Raw genomic sequence first — 14,634 nt, forward strand, 5'->3', positions numbered from 1 at the left:
CAACACTATTTGGAAAACTCAGGGAGCACGAAATGGAGTTGCATCGACTAGATGAGTCAGAACTAGAAAGCAGGAAAAAGAAAGGACTATCTTTGAAAGCCCAAACGCATCAATCAAAAACTGAACAAGAAAGTTGCTCAGATGAATCAAGCAGTGAGACTGATGAAGAGCCTGAATCAAGCATTCTATCCCTTATCTTTTTACTTTTAATTGTTAATCTTGTATGCCGCATTATAATTCCGTTGTGTATGTAATATTGCTTTAATTTGATTAAAGACTGATATATTCTGATTATTTCGAGGTCATAATAATCAACAGAATAAGCCTAGGGAGGACGAAAAATTGATTATCTTGTATGCCGCATTGGACGTAACCCAAGTTGGGTGAACCAGGATATATCTTTGTGTGGTATTCTCTATCATATCTCTTTATTTGTTAAACTTAATTGATTAACTAAGATAAAACACAAACTGATTTTCTGTTTTAAACTAATCAAGGAATGTTCTCTGTTTTATAATAAAAACAAAGAACGTTCTCTGTTTTCATAACCAAGAATTTATCTTGAGTTATTTTCTAAGTTTTTAACAGGAATTTTTAAAAGGTGCATTTACAATTCAAACCCCCATTTCTTGTAAATCGACATTGTTACTTCAGCCTTTAGAGCTATTGTCTTCCCTTTCTTGACCGGTTTGTCTTCTTGCAGCAATACTTCATGTGCTCTTAAAGTTTCAATTAGTTCTTCCAGGGGAAGTGATGCAAGGTTCTTGGTCTGGCTTATAGCTGTTATCATTGATCTCCATATGATTGGAAGACACCTCATGATTTTTGTTACTATATCTTGTATTAAGTAAGCTTTGACAAGAGAACGCATTTCATTCACTATTGTTGTGAACCTTTAGTATATTTAATCAATGGTTTCTCCTTTTTGCATTTCGAACAGTTCGAATTTTTTTATGCCAATGTTTATTCTTGTTTCTTTGACATGCCTTGTTCCTTCATGATGAGTTTGTAGTGTATCCCTTACTTCTTTAGCAGTTATGCATTCATCAACTCTTTCACTTTCTTCCTTCCTCAAAGCACATGATAAGAATAATTGAACTTTAGAGTTTAGGAGTACATTAGTGTTATCGTCAATTATCTAGTTTACTTCTTTCTTCGCAGTAGAGGTTGAATCATTTTGATCAACTCTTGGTATGAAATCTCCATCTATAATAATGCATCACATTCTTATATCTTGAGATTTCAGAAACAGCTGCATCTTATTCTTCCAGAAGTAACAATCTGATCCATCAAAGTAAGGTAGTCTATTTGAAGATACTCCTTCAACAATGTATTTTGCTTTCGACATCTTTTCTTCTAGGTCTTTACTCTAACACTTGTTAGGTGTTTAATCTTTTTAGAGACTGAGCTCTGATGCCAATTGAAGTAGCAATGTTGATTTACAAGGAATGGAGATTTGAATTGTAAATGTTTCTATTAAAAATTTCTGAAAAAACTTAAGAATTTAACTCAAGAATGATCTTGGTTAAGCAAACAGAAAACGGAACGTTCTTGGTTAGCTTAAAATCAAAAATTCAATTTATGTTTTTAACTTAAATGATTAATCAAGCTTAATAAATAAAGAGATAAGAGAAAGAATACCACACACGGATGTATCTTGGTTCACCCAACTTTGACTACGTTCAGTCCTAACAACAATGAGATTTTCCACTAAATATTCAAAACAAAGAACCTTCTTGATTTTATAGCACCTACCACATATCAACCTTGATCTATTACAAACTTAAATTATTTTCACCCAGAAAAAAATTAATCAAGTCACCTTATCAACATTATATGATTTTTCATAATCTACCCAAACTATATTAAACTTTTATAGTTTGAATTTTACAATAATGATGAGATTGTTTTGATAAAATCTGATATGTCTTAACTCTTGTTTGAGATTTAATTCTTTACAAAGAATTCAGTATAATAATAAAAGAGAATTGAAATACAATCAGAATTGATTCTTTCTTGAGAAAGTGAGAATTTCAAGTATGTATGTGAATGATTTAATGAGACTTGTTAACACTTGAACTTCTACAATTTCCCTGAGCATTGGTTTTCCTTTTATAGGTGTTTCAGAGCAATTAATAATGGTCGAAAGAGTTGTTGGTATTGCTCTGTTAATTTTGACCAAAACCAACATATATGAATAAAAATATTTCATCCTTTTGAATACTTTTGAACTCTGTTGATTGGGTTGATTTATTTGTTCTTGATCAGATTTCTTTGTTCTTGATCAGATTTTTTTTGTTCTTGATCAAATTTCTCGTGTTTAATGATCTTTTATACTTCAGATATATTTGTTGATGTCTTTGCTTCGATCTGGAGTTTTGATTTTGTCAAAACATCTTTGAAAAATGATGATGAACTTCTGCAAAATCTTAATGAAAATTCTAAAGATTAATAATCAATCTGGAGTTTTAGTCTTTGAACTTTCTAGAGATTGATGATCGATCTAGAGATTCAGTCTTGATCATTCTGGATGTCTTCTTGATTAATCTGGATGTCCTGTACAATTCAAGATTGTTTAACTATCTTGACAATCAAGCTGGAGAAGGTTCATACTTGCTTGAACTTCCTTGATTCATGACATTTTCTCTGTAATTCGAATGGTTTCTTTGATTAGAATGTATGTTATTTGTTCCTTGTCAAGTACTGATAATATAAGTGTAAATTTCAGAGGCAGAATCTTCTTTAAACTAATTGAGATTGATTGATCTTATGGTTGTGATGATCAGTCTATATCTTGGAGAACATTATCTGTTTTCACATATTTTGTCCAGAATGTTTTTCTTTCAATTTTTATCTTTTATTTGTTGATTTCTTTGCGTTGCTTGAATCTTATCGTTGAATTAATCGACTAAAAAAAACATTTAGAATCATAATAAACATTTATTTATTTTTATCAAAACATAATTTGAGAGTTTGTCTTAACATTGAATGTTTAATCTAGGAACTAAAGTAGTATGCATATATTGTTTGATGAATTTGATGATCTAGAATTGAGTAAAACAATTGAGGAAGAAGAAAAACAATCTGGCCTACAGCAGCAGAATGGTCTGCAGAAAACGGAGATCGATTAACAATCTCTGTTTTATTCTCCACCTAAAAGCTGGAGAACAATGGGTGATCAATCCTTAAACTCAAATTATTGGGGATACAACTGATGGAATTAGAACCAGAATATATTCAAGAATGGTGAAAACAACAATATGACAATGATATCTAAAATTTAACCCAAATCAATTAAAGAAGTCATAGTTGATCAATCTTAGATTGAAGATATGAAGGAATAACTTATTCAATTTGAAAAGAATGAAGTCTGAACTCTTGTTCCAAATCCTCAAAATCAAACTATCATTGGAACAAGATAGATTTTTAGAAACAGACTAGATGAAGATGGTAAGGTTGTTAGAAACAAACCAAGTTTGGTTGCTCAATGTTACAATCAACAACAAAGTATAGATTATGATGAAACTTTTACTCATGTTGCAAGGTTAGAAGTCATACAAATTCTTCTCGCATATGTATCTCATAAACTTGTAAAACTTTTTCAAATGGAAGTTAAAAGTGTATTCTTAAACGAATTTTTAAATAAACAAGTTTATGCAAGACAACCTCCTACTTTGAAGATCAATCAAAACCAAATTACGTTTTTAAACTTATCAAAGCTCTATATAGATTAAAGCAAGCACCAAGAGCTTAGTATGAAAGATTAAGTTTAAATGAATTTTCTAAAAACTAACATGCCCCACTAGAATTTTCTTGTCACCAACATAACTAGCATCACAATATGCTACCAGATTAAAATGAGAACCTTTTATATACCAAAGGTCAATATTAGTAGTATCAACAAGATATCTAAAATTTGTTTTACAGCAGTTAGGTGAGATTCTTTTGATACTGATTGAAATCTAGCACATAATTCTACTGCGAATACAATGTTAGGTGCGAATACAATGTTAGGTCTACTAGTAGTTAAATAAAGCAGAGATCCTATCATGCCTCTGTATTCTTTTTTCAGAAACAGATTTTTCAGTTTCATCTTTGTCTAATGAAGAAGATGGGTGCATGGGAATAGACATGATTTTGGCTTCATTCATTTTATATTTTGTTAAAAGATCTTTTGTGTTTAGCTAAAGGCCCAAAAGTTTAGTTAAAGGCCCAAAGAAGCAAAACAACATCAAGAACAATAATCAGATCGATCTTCAAATTGATGTGCTATGAACAAGTACAACAAGGATTAAAAAGACATTGTTGTTGCACCTTTTGCATAAAGTCCAGTACGTGTGCAAGGTAAACTGACACCAGACAACTGCTAAAAATATCAGTCACGATATTCATTCAAGCACAAAACCAAGAACGTTTTAGTTGCAAAGGAATAACATTCTAGATAAAATACAACACATGTCTATTAATTATAATTGTCTCTCTTAAGGATAACGGCTATAATGAGTTGTCACTAACACTTGTTAATACTACCACTTTCATATCCCAATTTTGAACATAAATCAAATATTACTAAGAGTAATGTATTAATGTTTAATAAAAATTCTAAAATTTATTTACTATGTTAATCATATAAATATTTCTAAGTCAATGAGAAAACTGATACATTTTTCATCTATTTATTTTTCCAAATTAACCCAAAAATATGTAGGCAAGTAAATAAAGACAACCTAATAAACATTTGATTCTATGACTAAGAGTAATTACCAAAGGCTATTCAAACCAAATCGGTGCTTCGACAGGTTAAACCAGGAACCTAGATCTTGGTTCAGTTCATTTTGTCTCTATAATCGGCTGATATTAGAACAGCCAAATCTACAACAATAAAATCTGTGAGAACCAGCTGATATCCAATCAGTCGATTGTATTGACAAATTAAACTATACAAAGATAATCTAAGTCCTTTTCAGTGAGATGATGTAGAGGTTGTTGAATTACAAAGTTAGGGTTTTAGAAATCAATTTAGGGAAATCTATGAAATCATTAAAAAAAGAAAACCTCAACTTACCACAAATAGATTAAATCAAAACCCATTTCTGGTGGAAGTGAAGGATCACGATGCAGCAGTTGTTGTTTTGCAGTTTCTCGTCATCGAGGGTTTCTTGAATCATCAACGTCGCACCTCCACACGTAGCCCTCTCCTCTTCAGAGACGCCGATTAGTTCTCTTCCAACGGTGAGTTCCGTTTCATCGCCGGTGAGTTACGTTAGCGGGTTTTTGTTTCTGAATTGAGAGAGAGTGAGAAAGGGTTTTGGGCTTTCCTTAATCTCTCTTATGAGAGCTTCAGAAATCAGAATTGAGAGAGATTTTTGGGTTTGGTTCCGTTAATTAATTAAACTGAAAAAATGCGTGAAATCAATTTATATAGTCAGCTGAGTCGATAACTTATAAGACCGTTTAAATTAGGGTTCCACGTAATAAAAACTCTCATGTTTGCTTTTATTGAACTCCCATTTATTTAGGAAATAATTAACTTTTTATTGTTTTACTTATTATTTATTTGTTTATTATTGTTATTAATTTAGTTTTAAAAAAATATATTTGTGGAATTTTTTTTGTTAAAGTCTTGCAAATCTTAAAAACCTTGATGATAGCTTTAGACTTCATCAAAAACTATTTTTTTTACTTTAATTTGTTTTTATAAGGCATATACTGTACATAGAAATAAGAAAGACATCAAAAAATATTTTAATTTTTAATTTTTGGCAGAATCATTATTTATTTAGATTGATATTAGTGTTGATTGTAGCGTTGGAAACATTTTTTGATCGTAGAGACATTGCTTTTCACTTCAAAGCATTTTGTATTAAAGGCATTGTTGTTTTTCGGTCTTGGAAAATATCATAGTGAAACTCATCTTAACTTCTGTTATCAACCGATAAAATCTTATATATATTAAATAAAATATATTTTTGTTACAAATTATTTAATACTTTTCTTAATACAACTATATTGGCTAACGAAGATAGCAGAGATGAGATAAATATTAATTATAAATTGAGAAATTTTGAGACAAAAAAGTGAGCACTCATATGAGAAATTATGAGATAAGTAGTGAAGATAGTGCTAACATGAGTTATTGGAGTGATAATATACACATTATTTTCTTCTTCAACTAAAAGATGAAAAAATTTACATGAATTCTTGATGGTGTTATATAGCAGTTGAAATATCTTATTTTATTTTTTAAAAAATATAGAGAAAATATATTTGAAAATGCTATTAATTCTACTAAAAATATTTTCTATAGTTATTAAATAAAATATTAATAATTTATTTATTAATTTTTGAAAAGCCTTTATCTAATAGTTTCGTTTTAATTGTACCACATAATGTGTTGGATCGGTCCTAATTAGTGGTAATAATATCTAATTGTTTTATTTATATTATATATTATATATCATCCCATATTGGAATATAATAGGTTGAAAATTGAACCAGTTATAAATTGTTTATATGATATTAATAAGATTTTTTACAAACTTATTCGATTATTCAAAAAAAACTAAAAATTGATGAAAAATAGATTTGGTTTAACAAAATTAACATTTTTAGATATTTAAGAGAGTGTATTGAATTGAAATTTTTAGAGAATTTAAAAGATTTTTTTATTGTAAAAAATATTTTAGTATTCAATTAAGATTTTAAAAGATTGAAAATAGTTTTTGAGATATTCAATTAAGATTTTTAATATTTTTTTAAAGAGGACAACAAAATTCAATTGTATTGAATGAATAATAGGAAATGACATGAAAACGTTTAAAGTTGATAATAATGAGAAAAACGTCAAAGAGAAAGAAAACAAAAAGAAAAAAATGGCATGACAAGGAATTTAAAGTAGTGTTTTTGTAGGATTGTTGGATGAGTGTATTTTAACTAAATTTTTTTTCAAAATCCACTCCACTAAATAATTATCTAAAATCTATATATTTTTGAATATCAAGAAGCATTTTACAAATTGTGAAAAATCTTAATTGAATATCATCGAATTTCATTGCATCATTAAAACAACCTTATTAATCTTTATTGAATACTACAATAATTATTTATGTTATTTAAAAATCTTGATTGAATATCAATAGATTTTATCATAATCAGAAAAATATTTTAAAATCTATAGTTAGCATTTTCAAACATTTAGAAACTAATCATAAAAAATCAAAAAAGAAAAATTAATCTTTTTAACACTCTACAATGGAAAAATAATAAAAAATTATTATTATTATTATTATTATTATTATTATTATTATTATTATTATTATTATTATTATTATTATTATTATTATTATTATTATTATTATTATATAACATATTTTTAAATATAAGACTATCAATATATTAATTTAACTAATTTAACGTGTGTCAAGTATCAACCAATGATAAAAGTTTAACATTATAATTTTGAAAGACAAAATTTAAATTTCTCCAAAGACAAATATAAAATAATCATAAATGTCATTTTTTAATAATAATAATATACTTGTAAAATCTACGGCATCAATAAAGACAATACACATAATTGGATACACTGATAACATGTTTTCCATAATGCACTACCACTAACTCTTTACTTCATATGTTTATCATTCTATTTTTTTTCACACTACAATAACAATAAACTATCAATTTTCCTAATATTTTCTTCTATTCTTCTAACATCAATTTTATTTCAGAAACGATCTCTTTTTTAGTGCTCATAAAAAATATTGAGTTTGCAAGTTTAGTTTTTATTGTGTATTATTTTAGGTTCAACCTCTATTTTTTCCTAAGCTTTGAATATTTATATTTAAGTATCAATCTCTATTGTGTGTGATTGTGTATTATCTTTCTAAGTATATGTACTTTTTATTTCGAAGGCAAAAAATAAAGCATGAAAACAAATATTAGACTCATATATATCTTAAGATAGTGATCATGGCACGAAAAAATTAGAATTAAGGGAATTTGGAGTGGAAATAGGCTACACCAAAATAATGTATCACGTTTAACTCAAATTGTTTGAAATTTACAACCCTATTTGATACATTTTTTTAAATATAATCAACAAATATAATTATCAATTTTATAAATACTATAAATGTAATTGAAATTTATAAGGTTTTGTCTAAGATCTCATGTATAAGTTTTTAATTTATTAAGTCTCTCTACTTGAAATTATGAACATAGTTTTATTTTCAAATTTATCCACCTTTATAAAAAAATTAAAATTACCACCATAAAATATATTGTTTACTAATTTATTTTTCCTAACAATTGCTTTATACTTTCTTGGTAACATGTATATCACCGTAGTTGGTTGAAGGATATTTTATTATTTAAATTTTGATTTACATAATAAATAATTCTTAGATATAAAGAATCAAAATTTAGCTTTTGAACATACTTAGATTGAAATCACAATTTATTATTTACATATATTAGAACAATAAAAAAAATAGTTCTACCAACAATAACTCTTTTATGGAAAATCAAAAACCTTACTAGATTCGTACTCCATGCATTAAAGGCATAACAATGTAATTACATCTGACTGTTCAATCTCAAATCAAATGTGTAGATTATATAAAAATAATTTGGTGATGGAGTAATTTGAGCCAATGGTCGAGATCAATTAATGTGTATATTTGTCAATGCAAAGAATCCAGATCCACAAATACTTGCTGGAAAATTGAAGGTTTCACTTATCTGTCTCCTACAAGAACTAGCGATGTGTTTCTGGAGAATTGTACATAAAATGAAAAATAGAAAGAAAAAAGAAACTTGACTTTTATAAAATTAAAAATAGAAATAAAAATCAAGCAGACCCTAACAAGCCCAAAATTATTATTAAACAAAAACCAAAAGGCAAGGAATAAAACCTAACCTACTAAAATAAGCAAAGGTGTAATGTAATATAAGGGAGGAAAACATATATTTTATGCAAAAACACAATGATTTAGAAACCCCTAAGATTTCAATGACATCACAACACTGCCTTGTTGGAAAAACTAAGGAGATAATAATAGCAAGCATGACGACCCAATGCTGATGTGATCAAATTCTTTGGCACTAACTGGTTTGCGTTGAAGAGGCAGCCACTAAAATGCCTTCATCAGGTTTAAATACATTACCATCAGAAGCTAAATCATCTCTGTTGGCAGTAATAACTTCGTTATTGTTCTTCTCATCTAAGCGAACAACGAGTGCAAAGTTTTTCGACACCTGCTTGATGAAATCACCAGTACTGTCGGAAGAACTTCGATGATCACTCCCCCCAACTAATCCAGTAGTCATCACGCTACTTTGCTGCCTTGCCTTACGTTCTTGCATAGCCTTCTGCCGGTCTTCATAGAAATCAAAATCATCCAGGATGGACATATCAGTTTCATAGTTTTTAAAAATAGTCAACATTTCAATCCCCTGTTGCAATTTCACCTGAAAGGAGGAATAGTCAATCAGCTGCATGTAATTATTTTTACAATCCATGGAATCAGTTAACAAAAAGTAAACTTGGGAGATGCCCCGAATAAAGGTGGAACAAGTGTAATGCTATGCAGTCAATGGAGGATAGTGGCCAACCCCCAGAGTGCTATAGCAGTATAGCAGACAGCAGTTTGGCTGCTACATCCACGTTTAAGGAAATAATAAAAGAAGTTTATGCCATGGTATTATACACATCGAGGCTAAAAAATTGAAAAATAAACAAAATTAAAGGCATATTCATAAGTAATAATCAAAAGTTAATTATTACCAAAATTCAAACCCAAAAAATAGAGCAAATAGTTTTAGGTGAAAAGACCAAAAAGTCAAAAAATAGAGGTAATGACTATAAGTTGCAGACATATTTGTGTTGCTATAAAAGCTATAGTGTAGCAGCAGCTATTTCTTCCTTAGCCGCTCCTCATAAACAAAATACAATGGGGTTTCGACGTATGATGTCTAACAAAAATGTCAACATACTTTAAAAGACGGGAAATAAAATATAAGTAAAAAAATACATACATCTGGTCCAAATTTAGACCAGATACATTGTTTTTTGCTTACACTTTGTAACGGATGGAGTAAGAGTCTAACAAAGCTTCTGAAGACAATAAGCAGTAAACTACAAAGACATAATTCATACAGTCACAGTGAAGGGTCTACAGATTCCTACCTCCTGAGTATCTCGACTGTTGGTAACAGGCTTGTTATCATTATTTTCAAGAACAATGTGACGAAACTGACTGTTTGGAACATCTTTAATTATGTGCCACTTCACAGGAAACTGCCCACTCCACTTATCTTGCTGCCAGAAGTCCACACTCTTGTCAAAATTGACAGGTCCAACCATTTCAGCTACTCCACAGAACTGAGCACTAGCATTTACCTGGAAATAGTTGTAACATATTTTCATGGCAGTCATATGAGAAAGAAACAATAGCAATGCAATAAAGTGAAACTATATAAACTTAGAATCAACCTCAAGGGATATCAAATGTCCTACCCAATAAAAATTTTGCTAAAGCAACACAATGTGATAAACATAAGATCGGGTATTACTTGACAGCATTAGTCCTCATCAACACATTTAACCCTTGTTCGGATACAATGTTTCAATGGGAGATAATCACACATTTTTCTTCTTTTTCATTCCCATCAAAAGCTCACGAAGCTGAGAAAAAAAGTCTCCAAATAGCTCTCTCAAAACCCTTTCATGTAAACAACAATAAACAACCAAGCTTTTTTCAAGTAGGTGATGTCGATTACATGAATCTAGTGATACCATAAAGCCCTGTCATTTACTTAAAAACTCTTCACAATGATTTGACTTATAGCTTTACTTGGTCTCCCTTGACGTCTAACTATTGGACTATATTCCATTTGATCAACATTTCTTACAAGTGCTTCTACAAGTCTTTTTGACACATGCTCAAACTACCTAAGATGAGACTGGTATATTTTCTAAAATGGGGGCTGCCCTAATTTCCTCTCTAATGATTGTATTTCTAATTCTACCTGGTCTTGTGTGACCACTCATCTAGTACAATATTCTCATCTATATGATACTGGGCTTATTTTCTTGTTTTCTTTTCACCACCAAACTTCCAGTTTTATACAACATTGTGGAATAAAAATATATTCTGCACCAAGATTTGTTACAGGACAACAGATACTTTTTACAGTTAGTAGTTACTATAGAATGAATATGGTAGTGCAACATTTGTACTTACACAAAGATACATATATTAGAAGATTACCGAGAAAAATAGAAATATTGGACAAGCATCTTGCTTCTCCTTTGCTTGGCAATATGCAGCATCTAACTTTCTATTTCCATTTGGTGTACTAGCCCAGACGCCATATTTAATGCTCTTATGAACGTTATCTTCACTATAAGATTTGATAACAAAAAATTTGGCATCCTTGTAATCCGTAGCAAAATCTGGCCGGTTGAGTGATTCATCTTGGAACTTGACAGTAGATGCATTACTTTTACCATCATCAATAGGATTATTTTCAGTTGATAGATGATTTTTCAGCTTTGAGGCTCTTGGTCCTCGGTTCTGCTCACTAAGGATATCAAGAGTACCATTACATCTGCAAAGAGAAGCAGTTGCCCTGCCGTGCCGTCTGCTATTTTCAAGAGAAAGGAAGCTCCTATCATTAGCACTAAGGTTTGAAATGGCCGAGCCTCCAAAGCTAGAACTGGGGTTAGAGAGATAGCCTCTGCCATAGGGGTTTGAACTGGATCCAAACCCATACAACGATCGCGGTTGATGAGAAGCCTGCAAAGGGGATAAACTCACTGTGTCAACCCACTTTTACAATTAGTTGATTAAAAAAAACTTGTTATTCTAATGGCTAGTGATGGATGGCCAACATGACAAGAAAAAGGCATACAAAAGTCATTATTGCCCTTTGAGAAAAGTATAAGTATCATAAGCCAATAGATTTAGGTATCGAGCCATGTGCCAAGTAATCCAACAAAATATCAAGCCACGTGTTAGATACTTTTGGTTGCTCAGATTTGGTAAGGTTATTCTCACCAATAGTAATCAAGTTTCCTTACGTGTTTCTTTGAATTCATTGTTCCATGTGGAAACCAAACATATTGAGATGAATTGTCATCTCGGTAAAAATATATTATCTAGAGACATTACTACTGACTATGTCGACTCAAATGACCAATTAGCAAATGTTTTCACTGAGTACTTAAGCAGTCCTTGGATGGGTCACACATGTAATAGCTTGTTGCACAATACCATATTATGTATCTATTTGATTGTTTATGTTGATGACCTTGTTTCATAGGTGGAGATCATCATGCCAAATGCAGATAGGGTCATTTTGGTTGCACAATATCATATTATGTATCTATTAGATAGGGTCATTAATAATACCATATTATGTATCTATTTGATTGTTTATGTTGATGACCTTGTTTCATAGGTGGAGGTCATCATGCCACTCAACATGACAGTCAAAAGCTGAAAAAGAGGGGTGGTATTGGGTATATGGGGACATTTCCGTTAGTCATTTTGTTTTACTTCAATATCCTTATCTTTGTGTGTTATTATATTTTGCTATTTTGTACAATAAAAAAAGATTGTATAATTAGCTCTCTTTTCACAATGAAATTAAGAGCAGTGTAAGAACAAGACATAAACTCTGTTGTTCACTTTTGGATTATCTCATGTATTCATACTGTTCAAAACTAAATTATTAGAACATATAACCTATTGCATGATATGCACAAGTAATAGAACAAACCATTCCAGCACTCGGGCCAAATGACCTGACTGATCCAATTGGCTGTGGAGAAACAGATGGTGATAAAGGCATCAAAGACCTCTGCCTTTCTGAAGGTTTTGAGGAATCTGACCAGAGTCCACCAGATCTTGATCCATCAAATCCTTGTTGAGATTCATGAAAGCTGAAGGACCCAGGTGCTACAGGAAAGCTTCCTCTAGCAAAAGACCCCATGGAGGGATAGCCTGCTCTTGGTCCAAAAAAATTGCTCTCAACTTGTTGGTCAATACCTAGCAGGTTGGTTAGCTCGGGCTGAGAAACTGGAGTCGGTGAATTAAGATATGGTAAGCTCGGAGGAACCAGCTGTTGGTAATAAGGTGGGGTGTATGGAAATTGCTGAGGAGAGTATAACTGTGGGTCTCCACCTACAGAAGGCAAAGGTGAGGTAACTGGGGAATATGGTCCATATGGCATTTGTGGATTGAAGCCATATCCAGAATGGAAAACAAGGGATTGATTTTCATTGTAGACACCCTAATATAAAGGTTGGAAAAAAAAAATGAAGTTAGCATTAAAAACAGAAACTATGCATAAAAATAAGATATGCCAAATTCTCACAGGAGATCCGATTTCAATTCCCCCAGAATTGACGTATGAAGGATATTCATCCCATTCGCCATTGCCATTTTCAAAACCTGGAATTAGCCTCGAGAAAAATTAGAAAGTTAGCAATAGCAAATCAGACAAGCATTGCACAAATCTGACTATATTTTCAGTTTCTTACTTTTCCCTAAAATCTGAAATTCAATCAAAATGGCTGAACTTCCTAGGGTTGTCTGTGCACTTAATAGTAAAATGGCTGAACTTCCTAGAATAAAAAGACTTATAGAAATGAAGAAATAAAGACTGACCTCTATAAAAGAAAGCCTGGGCCTGGGGCGCATACACATTAGGAGGGTAAAGAGGTTGATCTCCACCTGAACCAAAATATCCTGACTGACTTGTGGTATCCATTGAATGACCTATAGTTGTTGTGCCCTGAGAAGATTTAGAAGATATTAAACTCTCAGGTACTAATGGATGAAGCCCAAAAAGGAGGACAAACACACACAAATAGATAGATTATAGCTATCTGTCTATCTTTGAAGGGCACACACACACACACACACATATATATATATATATATATAGAGAGAGAGAGAGGATGTGTATGTTTTGACATAGTTATACCTTTCAATAACATTTTATAAATGGTTAATTTTATCAACCCAACCATTGGATAAAGTAGATAAACTTCAAAAAAATCCATACAATTAAGAATCGCTTTTTTCATGTAACCTGTTACCTCAAGGTACCGAGTTGAAATCCCCTCGAGGATAGTTGTAAAGTTGGCCATTAGTGCCACTTTGATTAATAAAAAAATTTCCCCCTTCCCCAATTTTTTATAAAAATCATCTTATTTGCATAACTGAAATTATCTAATAGGATTAGTTTCACATAGTATCTATTAATATTAGTTTCCATAAACATAAAAAGGAAGGAATAAGATAGGGATTTAGTTACCACAATCTGATCCTTGATGTTATCTGGTTCAGTTGGTATCTCTTCTGCATCCATGATGAGTATGCTCAGTAACTTTGTATGGTTTTAAAAACACAAATTATTGGAACCAGATAGCAAAACTTGAATTAAATAACAGCATAAAACACATTAACAATACTTTGCAGAGAATGAAGAATCATAGATAGATCCAAACAAAATAAAAAATCGAGATCAGCAGCGTGAATTAAATAATTGTATAAGCGAGATCCAAAAGAAAATGGAAAAATAGAAATAGAAATGTTGAAGAGTGATGAGTATAGAGTAAAA

The 14,634-nt window shown here is 30.8% G+C and overlaps 1 protein-coding gene and 1 long non-coding RNA gene across 3 annotated transcripts in view; both read right to left on the reverse strand.

Annotated features, from left to right (window-relative positions):
• LOC113787211 (uncharacterized) overlaps nt 1-5,445 on the reverse strand; it is a 17,412-nt gene extending 11,967 nt beyond the window's left edge. The window contains exon 1 of the long non-coding RNA XR_012163534.1: nt 5,066-5,445. This is a non-coding gene — a long non-coding RNA (uncharacterized lncRNA). The remainder of the gene's footprint in view (nt 1-5,065) is intronic.
• Nucleotides 5,446-8,799: 3,354 nt separating this feature from the next.
• The window catches only part of LOC101514068 (YTH domain-containing protein ECT2), a 6,719-nt gene continuing 884 nt past the window's right edge, over nt 8,800-14,634 (reverse strand). The window contains exons 2-8 of one of the 2 annotated variants that reach the window (XM_004507502.4): nt 14,329-14,372; nt 13,677-13,803; nt 13,384-13,460; nt 12,787-13,299; nt 11,274-11,801; nt 10,190-10,402; nt 8,800-9,471 (exon numbers count right to left, since the gene is read on the reverse strand). In XM_004507502.4, the coding sequence (XP_004507559.1) occupies nt 9,106-9,471; nt 10,190-10,402; nt 11,274-11,801; nt 12,787-13,299; nt 13,384-13,460; nt 13,677-13,803; nt 14,329-14,372 (1,868 nt within the window). In that variant the 3' untranslated portion in view covers nt 8,800-9,105. Of the gene's footprint in view, nt 9,472-10,189; nt 10,403-11,273; nt 11,802-12,786; nt 13,300-13,383; nt 13,461-13,676; nt 13,804-14,328; nt 14,401-14,634 lie in introns of both variants that reach the window. The other variant, XM_004507503.3, reaches the window with a different exon arrangement.

This window comes from Cicer arietinum, chromosome 6, assembly GCF_000331145.2.
Source record: "Cicer arietinum cultivar CDC Frontier isolate Library 1 chromosome 6, Cicar.CDCFrontier_v2.0, whole genome shotgun sequence".
Taxonomy (NCBI): Eukaryota; Viridiplantae; Streptophyta; class Magnoliopsida; order Fabales; family Fabaceae; genus Cicer; species Cicer arietinum.